Below are 14,864 nucleotides of genomic sequence, written 5' to 3' on the forward strand. Positions count from 1 at the left end.
TTGTGGGGAAAAACCCATCTGGTTCACTAATGTCCTTTAGGGAAGAAAACTGCCATCCTTACCTGGTCTGGCCTACATGTGACTCCAGACCCACAGCAATGTGGTTGACTCTTAACTGCCCTCTGGGCAGTTAGGGATGGGCAATAAATGCTGCCTAGCCAGTGACACCCTCATCCTATGAATGAGTAAAGAAAATTAAAAAATTTATTTGATACGGGGTGGCGCAGGTTAATTAAGATGAAGCTTTTGTGTAAAACAATGGAAAGCTTACATCAGGTGAAAAAGTAAAATAAAAAAATCTTTGTACCTTAGTTACAATATTATGGGGAGGGGTAAATTCAATGTTATTGCTTGGACGTTAAATAATTCAACCACAGCACTGGTATAATTTCAAATACGAAAATCTTAGGTATGTTGACACCATTGTCATTATTTTTGTTAAATTTCGTGCCAACATGCAAAACTGAATTCTGAATGGAAACCCCTGTATGCAAATGGTTTTTCAGAACAATGTCATTCCAGGCTGTTTCTAACAGGTGATGCTTTGTCTCTCGACTTTACTGAAAACTTGGACAGATCGACAATAAAATCAATTGATCTTGCTATTTGCTGTTGTCAACTTCGTAACAAAGTGAACCAACTACTTTAAGTTCAGGTGTAAATGAAAACTAGCGCTTCCAGCAATGAGAAGTGTAGACATTGTTGACTAGCTTCTACTTCAGATGCAAAATAATTAGTAAGATAATGAACTCCAAGTCATAATATTTATATAGTGAGGGTTCTTTCCTTATCTTCATCTGAACTAAGTTCTTTGCTTGAAGTTTGACCCTTGCTCTTTACTTTTTATCAGTTAATGATTAACCCTATGATAATGAACATGATATATAAACGATTTTGAATCTAATGGGAAATATTGTGACGAAAACTGCCTGTATTCTCTCGGGACAACAATGACTTTTAGTACTTCACTGCACAATATTCAGTTACAATTGCAAGGCTACCCATAAGGCATGTACAAAATGAATGGAAACTACCCCACTCACTCTGTTGTCTTTCACCCGAGCCAATTTCAGAAGGAATACTGGAGATCTAAATGCATTTGGTTCTCATGCTGACATATCATTTAATTCCAGCAACACTGAAAACAGCCATTTGAAGGCACTCGTAAGTGCAGAGATCTGTAACAACACCTTTTCTCCCCTTTCTCCTCTATCTCCTTTAGGACCAGAGAAACCCTGGAAGAGATAAAAGTTATCAAAGTACATTGAACATAGAACATTACAGCACAGTACAGGCCCTTCGGCCTTCAATGTTGTGCCGACCTGTCATACCGATCTCAAGCCCATCTCACCTACACTATTAAAGTAGCTCAGAATCAATTTATAATTCCTGTTGTGAAGAAAAATCACAAAGAATGGTAACAAGTCTGTTCCTTCGGACTAAATTTTACTTTATAGAGACAAGTCTGCTCAATCAGCACTTAATTCCTCCTTGCAAACTTGCTAATTTTCCTACGTACCTGCTATTTGAGTCCTTTGCTGAATAAACAATTTGTCTTGGCTAGTTTTGTTAGTTCCCTTCATTTTCTCAGATGAAATAGGCTGACAAAATGTCTTCTTTCCTAAAGAGAGTTCCATCTTTCTAAACACCATTTCATGAGTTAAAACTCATATATATGTAATCAGCTTTGTTGTTTGAATCTTCACTTTCGTTAGGGCAATAGTGTTTCTGAGAAGGGTCTTTAAACAACTTGAAACCCACAAATAAAATAAACAAAACTTGAAAAAAGGCTCACAACTCAACAGATTCTAGATTATTCTCTTTTAAGTTAACGTAACTGGAAACCTTAGAAACAGGACTGGTGGAAGGAAAACATAAAATAAATAGGACTTACATCTAACCCTGGATCTCCATCAATTCCCTGTCAAAGAAGAACAAATACATAAGGACAGACATATTTGATCCTAATTTTTATTTTAAACATAATGTCCTCAGACTGCAATTCCCAGTGGCTGAATTTTAACTATTTTATAACCTGTTTCATCCATTATACGAACAATACTGCCTAACATCCCAAGAAAAGCCGAATAATATGGAGTAAATGGTCAACTCTTGAAGAATAGCTATTCAGCAAATGCAACTGGAGCTATTTTATAGTGATGTTAGATCACATTGAACTGGAGCCTTGGCCTGGAGGGCACCAGAAGATTTTCTCCCTTTCCATTTCTTGTATGGTTATGTTCAGATAACTTGTTAGTGTTCAGTCCTGCAATAGGCCTGATCTTACTACATGGTGGCAATGCTGGCAGATACATGGAATGGGGACGAGTGGCACACAGCACAGAACTGAACCCCAACAATGGCATGGTACAGCAGACAGAAGACTTTAAGAGAAAGCGGGTCATCAGTCTGCTGTCCAATACGAGTAAGGCTGGGGGGAGACTGCCTTCCGCTCGGCTCAGTGAGAATTCTGCCATCACACACCTGGAAATCTTCTGGATGATAATGGGGCCCTAGAAAAGCTGAACGTGGTGGTGTTATAAGGAGAGTGTGAGCACGTTGGACTTGTACTCATTGGAGTTTACAAGAAAAAGGTAGGAAAGCAGAATTGAGCATGATCTGATCAGTCATGATGTCACATATGGTGGTGCACAGTCATTGGGCTGAATGGCCTACTTCTGCTCCTATATGTCATAGCCTCATACCCCTTGGCTTGTACATTATACAGAGGTGATCTGGTCACCCCAGTGTGACCATTTCCAGAAGCCCTGACAGGACTGCATGTCAACCAGGCAGTTAACTGCTTGTTATTGGGTCTTCCATGCCTCACAAATTCAAAAAGCTTGCCCTTCAGAGTTACTGACCAATCAGATGTGGCGGCCATTGCTGGTATTGCAGAAAGATCCTGAGCATTCAAAATGGAACAGGCCCCAGAGCCCAGATTAAGTTGGTCTCATTTGAGAGGAGCAATCAGACAGGCCCAAGAGAGGTAAGGAAGGCAAAGTGGAGGGGGACCTCTTTTAGCTAGTGCTTCCTGTCCAACACAAGGTGTCCCCTACTCCTTTAAGACCACTGTTAGCTTTTACCAGTCAGCCCCTACACATGGCATACATTCTCCTGCACTGCTTTTAGTTGAATAGGAAAGAAGCCTTTAAGTAGTTGTTATTTGACTTCTTTGGGGAAGGGCATCTTCGACTCTCCTTGTCTCTAATAGGGATAAGTTAGGAAGGGCAAGGCACGCTAACTCTTGCCTTCCTTCCAAATTCTGTAGAATCATTCCCCCCTCCACCTCTCATCCTGCATTAAACTCCACCCATTATTGTAGCCATTATGGTTCCATAAATCGTAGTTTGACAGTTGGCCCAGCAACAGCAGGTATCTAATAAAAAACAGTTGTAAAGATAAACCTGCTCAGGTCTCTGACACAATCACAAAAGTGTTTACATACAATGATCTGATGGCTGTGAAACCAAAAACAGCCATATTCTCAACCAACGTTTTCACACTATTACCTCCATCTTCAAAATAAATTGAGAGCTCAGGGAGATCAAGAAAGGAATTTATCTTAAACTTTGAAACAAGTTAAAATAGATAGAATGGGGCATAGGAAATAGAACTAATGCTTGAAAAGTATTGAGAAGGGAGACATGATGCCAAAGCTTTTTATGTTGCACTTATCAGAATAAATGCAAGAAGAAAAGGTTTTATGCAAACACAACAATTTATAATTGTTAGAGAAAAGAGTGCTAGTCTGATGGGAAAGCAGCTTTTGATATTCTTCACTTTCTCCTAATGAGCGCAAGACAATAGGCTTTAGCACGTTCTCTTCAGCAATATTCAATTTCTATCCTACCAAGTGACCAGAAAAATAATGCTGATAAAATGGTAGAAACAGAGATGACTTGAAAGAACAAATAGCAGAGCAAAAGTAGAAAGCAAGATATGCTTAAGAAAAAGCTTAGAATGATTCACTTTCATTTCAAATTGCTCTTTAAGTGACTCGAACTTGCGATGCTGCTCTTGATATGAAGAAAATACTTAGAGCATTCAAGTAAATACCTCTGCTCAAGATTGGAACTGTGGGGAATTCATCCATCAACATCACCAACAAAAATTTCGTATACTGTTCCAGAGAGCCTCTGTTTACACAGGATTGCCAGCAATCTAACTGAAGGTTGATTAGTGTGAAAAAAAATCAACACTAACTTAGAAATATGAAATATAGATAATGCTTCAAGTGAGTTCAAGTGTAATGAAATGGGCTCATATTCCAGTATCAGCATGGCATGCCCTACACTCTTTTTGAAGGCTGTGTTTTTTCATTTTTTTTCGGTATTTTTAATCGTGGATTGAAATGAGAAAATAACTGTTCTAAATCCAAGGATTGCTGCAGGATTGCTGCATATTTTGAAAGCAAGTAATCTGATACTCATTGTAGTCACTGTTAATGCCGCCACCTGTTTGAGCACTGCTTAAAGTGTGGGTGTAGATGAGTTAGAGCTGAGGGATTGTGTACAAATGGAACTTTGCTTGGCAATGCATAAGTGATTGATTTGTGGACTAATGACCAGTTACGGATGACAAAGGACTTCTGCTTGCCATCAACCATCTGACTGGTTCTCAGGTTACCGAACATCTTGTGGATGTGAACAAGATACAGAGAAACTTTCAGATCTCCATCAGGTCAGGAGGTCTGTCTGTTCTCTGCAGTAAAAACCAATTTAAGCCTGAAGAAATCCTATGTATCTTTCCTTCAGCAGCTGCTGTCAGCTGTGACTTTGAATTGATTGGACAGGAACCTTTTATAACTGAAGCAGCCACCCTGTGCCTCTTTCAAAGCAGTGACAGCCTCCTGAGAAGGAAAACAGAGAAACAGCATTCTGACCAGTGAAACTGCAAAGAGGAACTAGTGAAGTGCCTTCCCATTATTTCTCTCAATCCATAACAGCAACGTCTTTTACCCTGTTGCTGTGTATGTGTATGTCTATATGTATAAGGGGGAGTTTTTAAGGGGATTAGAGATGTAATTAGTACAGTTGTATGTTAATGGTTCATAATTGTTTATACATTGCTAGAGCCTAATTACATGACCAACTAGTCATTTTTATTAAGTGTAGAAACTTGGCCCATTCTTTCTGTCAATCTGCTTCAAGAAGTTGCTCCGGTTTCCTCCCACAGTCCAAAGATGTGCAGGCTAGGTGGATTGGCCATGCTAAATTGCCTGTAGTGTTCAGGGGTATGTGGGTCACAGGGGAATGCGTCTGGGTGGGATGCTGCATGGGCCGGTGTGGACTTGTTGGGCCATAGGGCCTGTTCCCACACTGTAGGGAATCTAAAAAAAAAGTAAATTGAGGAATTTTGCACGCTTTTAAAAATCTTTCAACTTTAGTGATGATTCTGGGAATAGTGGAGCTTGATTTTCGAAGGACTATCCTAGTGAGGTGTTACAAAGTGTCGCCATTAACTGACCAGGGAGCATGCTCGCTGTCGAGTTCAGGATGGTGGGTGGGCTCCCAAAGCTGGAGGGTCACTTGGAGGACCTTCAGCACTGAGGGAGTGGCAGCTTCACCACTGCATGTAGCAGCTTCCAGTGCAGGTAAGGGAGGGAGAGAGAGGGTGTTTCAAGTTGCAGGACTGGCACAGGCCTTATAAAAAATATTCAATAAAATTGGGTAAGTTATAAGATCATCATTAAAAGGCTGTGGCCTTCTATTAGACAAGATGGAAAGCAGGTTAATGGGGCCTATGTGCCACTTTTGACTTTGTATGTAAATAACGAAGTTCACTGAAGATTTACTCTGCGGTGATTTAGGACACTATGTTTCATACTTGTCAACAAATGAAAATAATGTTAAGATGTCATGTTCAGATTTGGGACAAAGTAGGGTATGATCCTTTCTAAGGCAATTTACTGAAGTGTGTCCTGTGCCTGTCTGCATTGGGAGAGGTCTGTCCCCATGCGCCAGGCTCCTGAGATTAGACGGGCGCTCCTTCTGCACAGCAGCAATCAGAAAATGCCACGTTGACAAAATCATTCAGAGGGATGAGGTGAGGGTCGGGGTCGGGTGGTGTCGGGGAGGTGAATACAAATTTTCACTTGCCTCTGATAAACTGAAATTGGCCTCAGTTCTCCGACTGGGCAAGCAATCTATAAGAATGCAGTGATTGACCCCAGCACCAGTATGTCCTTCAGCACTCAACAATAGTAACTCCAGTAACCACTTTTCTAAGATTTGCACAGAAACCCCTCTTAATTAAACTACTGTATGTGTATGCACAATGGGGTCACTCCATGTCAATGAAAAATGGCCTGAACCCCAAGAGGTCTCCACTCTATATAATTTCACTGTGTCTGACAAATGGCTGAACAGAGGAAAATTTATTGTCATTGCTTATTTATTTTTCTTTCCAAGAAACCTTGCTTAAGTTGATATCAAACTAGAACACTGACTTAATATGATATTTATTACCACTTCCGTATTATGCAAATCATAGTCATAATCACTGATGTTGTATAGCTGCACAGCTCTCATGAACTGAAGTCATGTCCTCCCTCAGTTGAGTTTCTGAATCCACCACAAACCCATTCTCTCAATCACAAAGAATGCTTCTAAAAACTTCTGAAGTCACAGAGCAAATATAACCTTCATAATTGTAACATTAATTCCATCTGCACTAAAGTAGTTCTTCCTTACAGTTGGTATACTTACGGGCAAACCTGTGGGTCCCCTTGGGCCTGGGTTACCAACTGCACCTTTGTCACCCTGAAATGACAACACTTAATATAGACTAAATGGTCACAGCTGTAATGAATAAAGCCTGCATTCTCAAATGCTTTTATTATCTTTAGATATAATAGACGTGAAAACTACAAGTTCAGGGGAACTGTGTGAAACAAGTTTGAAAAAGCACATGTCGAAAGTATAAAATTAAACAGCAACACCTAATGGAAAATAGCGGCTAAAATGAAAACTAATTGTGAAGGATGGTTTGTTTGTCGTAATGTTCTCAATACTTGGAATCGTTTTCACAAAGGAGATAGCTAAATGGTTTTAGCATGTTTCAACATTGAAGAAGCAGCTTCAATACCTGATAATAAACATGTTGGGACTATGCAATGGAACATGAAAACCCTGAAGCAGTTTATATTTTGCTTACAGTGGTTGTTTAGATTGGATATGTCATTACGGTTTTAAGATACTTGAGATTTTTCATTCTGCTGAGGCCATTGAGAAGAGGTTTAACATTAAATACAATCCAAGGAAAGTGTATTGTTAAAACAGAAATTGTGCAAAGAGCACAAGATAGATTTATGAGCTTTCCTTTGTGAAAGGTACCTGGCTTTCTGCAAGCGTGGTTTGGAAGTTAAACCCGTCATCCTTCAATCTATGTAATGGTGGGGCCCTTCCATTTTGGCATTAACAATCCTTCCAAAAACTTTCAAAATCTAGCTAACACTTCTAACCTAATCAAGTAACAGTTTAAAATATTATTTGTTATCCGCATTTTTTTCCATTCAGTCATGGATGTCAATGTCAGCATTTATTGCCCATCTCTATTTGAGGTTGAAAAGTTGGTAATGAGCTCCCTTATTGAACCACTGCAGCACCAATTTACAACATTTCTTTTTTAAAACAGTGGTGTAGTTGGATCCCGATTGTGTTTGGAAGATGATCCACATTTCTGACACAGGAACATTGAAGGAACAGGGATATCATTCCCAATTGGCACATGGATGTGTGGTTTGGAGTGAAATTCGCAGCTAATGGAGATGCCCAAGTGCTTGATGTTCTTCTACTTTGAGGTGGCAGTGGAGTAGGCTTGGAAGGTGGCATCAAAAGATGTTTGGAAGATTGCTGCAGTACATCTTGTGCAGTGTACACAATGTCATGGGGTGCCTGGAGTGGAGGGAATGAGGATTGAAGATGGGTGGAAGGGGTGATCATTCAGCTGCCTGCTTTTTCCTGGTTGGTGCATAAACAGATGGAGTAGAGAATAACTACTCTGTGGAACCCTTGCAGTGAAGCCTTGGAACTGGGATGATTGACAACTGGAATGATCATACCATCTACAAGGGTGTTTGATATGACTCCTACAAGTGAAGAACTTTTCGTCTATTTCTGAATGACTTACAATATTGAATATGTTGTATTTCTTGTTTGCATGGCACTACTAGGCTCGTTACCAAACCAGCAAAAATCAAACTCCCATTTGACCTGACACACAGAGCAATGACATGGATCATTTTGGAAAGTAAAACTCCCTGTCTCCTGATGCAAACACTCAGAGCCAACTTGCACCTTCTACAATTTTGCTTCATCCATCATCCTAGAATTTGAGATTTTGTTTAACGGGTTCAATGGATGCAACATGATTTAAATGGAAACATTTACAGATACAGTGAAAAAGTGAAAACTGAAGTGCCCTGTGGTTCCCTGTCCTGTGTTGTTCTTGGTCACTTCAAAATGTGACATATATTGTGGCAGAGTTTCCCGTCTAGCTCAAACTGGTAAAATGAATATAAAAGAATGCACAATATTAAAACGTATATTATATTGATTATAAGTCAAGTTTCCCAACCTATTCATGCTGTTTTAAAAAAGAAGTGTTGGAAATTGGTGCTGATATTGATCTTGGTTGCAGCAGGGTATTTTACTCAATGTCACAAAACCCCCCATTCTGTCCCCTTGTAAAATAAGGAACTATATGGATGGCATGGTGTGAAAATTCCAACAGACATATACCACAACGAGCTCTTCTGTACAAATATTATATTTACAGGCAAGTCAGTATCTAGGCTAATGTTATAATATTAGATTAGAATTGGACAATTCTACACATGCTTCTGGTGATCCGAGTTAAGATGGAATATGCGTCTTTATATCCTTTCATCACATGCAGGGATACAATGATGATATCATGAGCTTGCCTTCTAAAGTTATGCTGACATGCTGAGCCTGGTAATGGTACAGTGACATATTATGTGCAGTAATGGTAAAGTGACATATTGTGTGCGGTAATGGTATAGGGACATCGTGTGTGGTAAAGGTACAGTGACATACTGTGTGGTAATGGTATAGGGACATAGTGCTTGAGGTAAAGGTACAGTGACATACTGTGCGTGGTAATGTAAAGTTACATATTGTGTGTGGTAAAGGTGCGGTGACATACTGTGTGTGATAAAGATATAGTGACATACTGTGTGCGGCAAAGGTATAGAACATAGAACATAGAATAGTACAGCCAGAGATAATGGGAACTGCAGATGCTGGAGAATCCAAGATAACAAAGTGTGGAGCTGGATGAACACAGCAGGCCAAGCAGCATCTCACTAGCACAAAAGCTGACGTTTCGGGCCTAGACCTTTCATCAGAGAGGGGGATGGGGAGAGGGTTCTATCCCCTCCCTACATCCCCACCTATATGCTCCTCTCCACCTATCTTCTTTTCTCTCCATCTTCGGTCCGCCTCCCCCTCTCTCCCTATTTATTCCAGAACCCTCTCCCCATCCCCCTCTCTGATGAAGGGTCTAGGCCCGAAACGTCAGCTTTATATAGTACAGCACAGTACAGGCCCTTCAGCCCACTATGTTTTGCTGAACTATTATCCTCCTCTAAGATCAAACTACCCTGCATACCCCACATTTTACTATCATCCACGTGCCTATCCAAGAGTTGCTTAAATGTCCCTAATGTGTCTGACTCCACTACCACCTCCATCAGCACATTCCACGCACCCACCACTTTCTGTGTGAAGAACCTACCTCTGACATCTCCTCTATATCCAATCACCTTAACACTAAGCCCCCTTATAATAGTCATTTCCGTCCTGGGAACGTCTTTGGCTAACGACTCAATCTATACCTCTCATCATCTTGTACACTTCTATCAAGTCACCTCTCATCCTTCTTTGCCCCAATGATGATAGCCCTAGCTCCCTCAACCTTTTCTCATAAGACCTCCCCTCCAGTCCAGGCAGCATCCTGGTAAATCTCCTCTGCACCCTCTGCAAAGCTTCCAGATCCTTCTTATAATGAGGTGACCAGAACTGAACACAATATTCCAAGTGTGGTGTATCCAGGGTTTTATAGAGCTGCAGCGTAACTTCATGGCTCTTAAACTCAATTCCCCTGCCAATGAAAGCCAACACACCCTACACCTTCTTAACAACCCTATCAACTTGGGTCGCAACTTTGAGGGATCTATGGACCCCAAGATCCCTCTGTTCCTCCACACTGCCAAGAATCCTGCCATTAACCCTGTATTCTGCATTCAAATTTGACCTTCCAGAATAAATCAGTATAGGGTCATACTGTGTACTGTAAAGGTATAGTGACATACTATGTGAGATAAAGGGAAAGTGACATACTGTGTATGAATCATAGAATTCCTACAGTTTGGAAACAGGCCATTCGGCCCAACAAGACCACACTGCCACACCACCCTCCGCAGAGTATCCCGCCCTGACTCATTTCCCTACTTCTGCATTTCCCCATGCCTAGCCCACCTAATCTAAATCCCTGGACACTACAGGCAATTTTAGCAAGGCCAATCCACTTACCCTGCACATCTTTGGACTGTGGGAGGAAACCAGAGCAAACACACACAGAGATAATGGGAACTGCAGATGCCGGAGAATCGGAGATAACAAAGTGTGGGGCTGGATGAACACAGCAGGCCCAGCAGCATCTCAGGAGCACAAAAGCTGATGTTTTGGGCCTAGACCTGAAACGTCAGCTTTTGTGCTCCTAAGATGCTGCTTGGCCTGCTGTGTTCATCCAGCTCCACACTTTGCTATCTCAAACCCACACAGACACTGGGAGAATGTGCAAACTCCACACAGACAGTCCACTGAGGGTAGAATTGAACACAGGTCCCTGGCACTATGAGGCAACAGTGCTAGCCACTGAGCCACTGTGCCACCTGTGGTAAAGGTATAGTGCCATACTGTGTGTGGTAAAGGTGTAACGACATACTGTGTACGGTAATGGTATAGTTACATACTGTGTATGATAAAAGTATAATGACATACTGTGGACGTAAAGGTATAGTGTATAGTAAAGGTATAGTTATATTTTGTTTCATGTAAAGGCATAGTGCCATAATGTGTCCGGTAAATGTATAGTGACATAATGTATTCGATAAATGTATAATGATGTATTGTGTCTGGTGAAAGTAGAGAGACATACTGTGTCTGCTAAGGTACCGTAATACAGGTGTCTGGCAATGGTACAATGACACACTGTGTAAGGTAACGGTATAGCGATATACTGTGTCCGTTAATGGTACAGTGACATAATATGTCTGGTAAACGTAGAGTTACGTATTGTGTCTGGTAAAGGTACAGTGACATACTGACTGTGAGGACTAACACACCAGTCCCTAATCTAGCTAGGTCCCATATTGAAAGAATGATCACGGTGAGTTTCTCCTCTTTGTGCTCATTTGCAGCTTTTGGAAGATGGTCTTCGTAATGATCTCACCTTTCTGACTTTTAAAACTAATTTCAATGACTTAAAAGTAGATTATTCAAAACTGGGTGATTGAATAAACTTGTCTACATTTTTTGTGATGAATTGTGTTCAGCTGGCTTAATGAATTATCATTGCTCTTAAACAAAAAAAATCACACAAAGCAAAATTGATAAAATACATCTATTACCCTGGCCAATTGCTCTGATCTATGGTATATTTAATGCTTGTGGTTATACAAATGGGTTTGAGCAGAAAATTAAATGGTAAGTTCTTGGCAAAAGCTAAGCGATTTGGTTCGTTGTAACCTGAGCAGGAATCCTTCCCACTATTTACTGGCGACATGTATTGTTTGACATTGTAGAAAGTAAGTCTGCTCTATCTATTGGATGTAAGGATCCAATGTACAATGAGATTAGATAAATTTCAATTAGATTTCCTGGTACATATGGAGTTGAAGCATAAAACTACACCTTTTTTTTGTTTAAAAGCTTATCTTTTGAGAAAATGATTTACGGACAGGAAAATACATCTCAGCGTTCCTTTATAATCTGGGCAAACTTTCAGATTTTAATGTTACAATGTCAGAGTGTTTTCCAAGCAGTTCCTGGCAGAGTTGTGATATTACAGAATCAGAGTAGAGTATTTCTTTAAACAATGCCATATTTACAGAGCGGATATCATCAGGACTAAGAGAGGATAGATTAAATTCTCTTAAATTGGATACTTAGGGCTTACATAGGGAACATTGGAATTTAATACACAGTGCCAAAAAACACTGCTAAAAGAATGCTGTCACATAAATTATGACTGAGACACATGATTGAGGTTGTACCATGATATAGGAGATTGGAGTTCAAATTGCAAGCCCAGGTTGTAACTTTTGGTGTTTACAGGAACAAAAAGCAGGAGTGAAAGGGAAAAGGAGATCAGCTCGCCTCACTTAGTTGAGTAGCTATTTGGGTGAATCAGTAGATTCAGAGACTGTCCTACTCATTCAATCAAGGAATTTCTTTTGGGTTCAAATATAGAGATGGGGTAGGAGGAAGGGATGAACAAATAGAAAAGTGAAAAAAGACCAGGCAGATAATCAGGTAAAGGCATAGCAATACCACCAGCCATGTAGCTTATTCTTCATCAATAATTCACTCAAGTAAGACTAACATTCATGTTTTACTGTTTATTTCTAGCTTCTCTGTTTTTGCTGTACATTATATACAGTCTCCTCTTTCTCAATTTATTCAAGGCATATACACAGTACAGTACTTACCCTATCTCCCTTTGGGCCAGCAGGCCCTGCAGGACCCATTGGACCATCGAGACCCTTCAAAGACAAAGTGAAAAATGAACTGTGACGAACATTATCCCCAACATACTGCTAAATTCGCAGGGTATCCAGCTAGAAGACAGAAATAAGATGAAAACATTTCACATCTATGAGAGTTATTCCAGAGTTCTGTCCTAATCATGCTGCAAAAGCATTTCTAAAAAGGCAGAGACAGTAGAACACAGAAGATGGTCTGTCTTCCTGTCTTCCTGTCTCCACAGTTTTTTTTTCCACTTCCTCAGCTTGACTAGTCCACTCCCAGAAGTGCCGACATAATGACAGATTATTAGGAAATTGCCTTGGTTTGCTCTACTACCAATTAATATACCTGAAAACATTATTATGAATCGTGTTTACTTGGTAACCACTGTCTGAGACTGGTTGGTTTTAAGTTGATCAGTAATAGGTCTCTGTGAACTTAAACTTGGCTGTTTTTGTTGGATCTCTTGATTAGAATGTATTGTAACAGTAGACAGGGACGTTATCTGCTTTGTGGGAGTACCACACAAAGAACCTGCTTTGGGACCCTCACATTTTACCAGGCAATGATATCAATTACTATTTGCTTAATGTGGTGTCACGTCCATACACATATGATGATGAAGAGGCATACTTCCCATCGTCAACATACAAGCAATGTCCTACAGGTTTTCTTTCATTGGTTTCATTCCTGACCACTTTGGGACCCTGTGTAATTGCATGGGTTGTGCGGTTCTAATACTATCACAGTCAACAGTTAAAGCTAAATGCTAAGACAGTGCCACTGCCACACTTTCTCTCTCTTGGCCTCACTTTACACTGCAGCAACATTGCCGTGAATGGACGGTGAGGAAAAAAAGGTAAAATAGTCAACAGGACTTGCCAGTGCTTCACACTGGACGGTGAGAAATCCATGCACAGAGAGTGGAGTGAGTATGAAGGAAGGGATCGGGAGCACAGAGCGTTTCCTGACTCCAGTGGACTGCCAGCACCAAGCAGAAAGGAGATAGTCAAAAGGAAGGACAAAGCATACAAATACTCACTCACCCGCAGTCCTGGCTGTCCATCTAAGCCAGATGCACCCTGCATAATTTATGTCAATAGAGGGATGGGTAAGAGGAACACGAGTTTAATGTACGATGGTTAATGATAATAAACAACAATACACAATGATATTAAGGTGGAAATTCCTGATACAATCGTGTATTAAACATGAATCACAGACGTAAAAGGACTAAAAAAACACAAAGGGATTACATAAATGATAACAGGGAACAGATGATGCGAAATTATACAACACTAAAGTTAATTAATCAGAAACAGTTATAGGTGAGTCGTGCACAAGAGACTGGTTGAAAACCAGTCAAATTGTGCTCAAGGGATAGCCTAACTATTCCAGCTGGTTCTGTGGGATATGCACCGGGGAAGCTTTTCTCTGTACAGCAGATGTAGCCAAATTATAAATTTGATAGAGAACAGGTTTACAATTTGATTCCATCTGGAGCACATAGGAAACCTTTCCTTCATATTCTCACCATTGACTCTCAGTGGCTGGAATGCTGAAATGTTCTTGTTGAAACATATGTGAATGTATGAACAGGGAACAGTGGCTGTGTCAATAGGTGGATCAAAGAAATAAAATTACGATGAACCTGCGTGGAGATTAAAGGTAATAAAAAAACAAAGAATTCAAAAACATAGTGCAACTTTCATTCCAACGCAGATGCACATGGAACTTTACCCTCACCATAATACAATTCTTGGAAGCAAATCATATCTTGTTTATTATAATGAGATGCACAATATGCTGACCATCTCACAATGAAACAGAATACTGATATGAAGCTAACAAAGGAGATTTAGCAAATTAATTACAGAAAGTAAAACATATGCTGCAAATCTGTTTTAAACACTGATCCAGTCCACGCATGTGAAAGATGACTTAATATTATCCTTCAACCATTGGTAAAATAACCCCTTGAAGGTTAACCCCATTCAGTACAACTGAATGTGTATATCAGAGGAAAAGTAGAGGTTGAAGTCTAGACATCAGTATGCTAAGAATAACAAAAAGGTAGAGATGCAATTA

The 14,864-nt window shown here is 40.2% G+C and overlaps 1 protein-coding gene across 1 annotated transcript in view; it reads right to left on the reverse strand.

The window, feature by feature from the left end:
- Positions 1-14,864, reverse strand: part of LOC125454922 (collagen alpha-1(XXV) chain) — a 196,856-nt gene that overhangs the window by 29,390 nt on the left and 152,602 nt on the right. Inside the window, exons 27-31 of the mRNA XM_059646613.1 lie at positions 13,823-13,858; positions 12,740-12,793; positions 6,711-6,764; positions 1,895-1,921; positions 1,191-1,235 (exon numbers count right to left, since the gene is read on the reverse strand). Coding sequence (XP_059502596.1) covers positions 1,191-1,235; positions 1,895-1,921; positions 6,711-6,764; positions 12,740-12,793; positions 13,823-13,858 — 216 coding nt within the window. The remainder of the gene's footprint in view (positions 1-1,190; positions 1,236-1,894; positions 1,922-6,710; positions 6,765-12,739; positions 12,794-13,822; positions 13,859-14,864) is intronic.

Source organism: Stegostoma tigrinum, chromosome 1 (genome assembly GCF_030684315.1).
Source record: "Stegostoma tigrinum isolate sSteTig4 chromosome 1, sSteTig4.hap1, whole genome shotgun sequence".
NCBI classification, from domain to species: domain Eukaryota; kingdom Metazoa; phylum Chordata; class Chondrichthyes; order Orectolobiformes; family Stegostomatidae; genus Stegostoma; species Stegostoma tigrinum.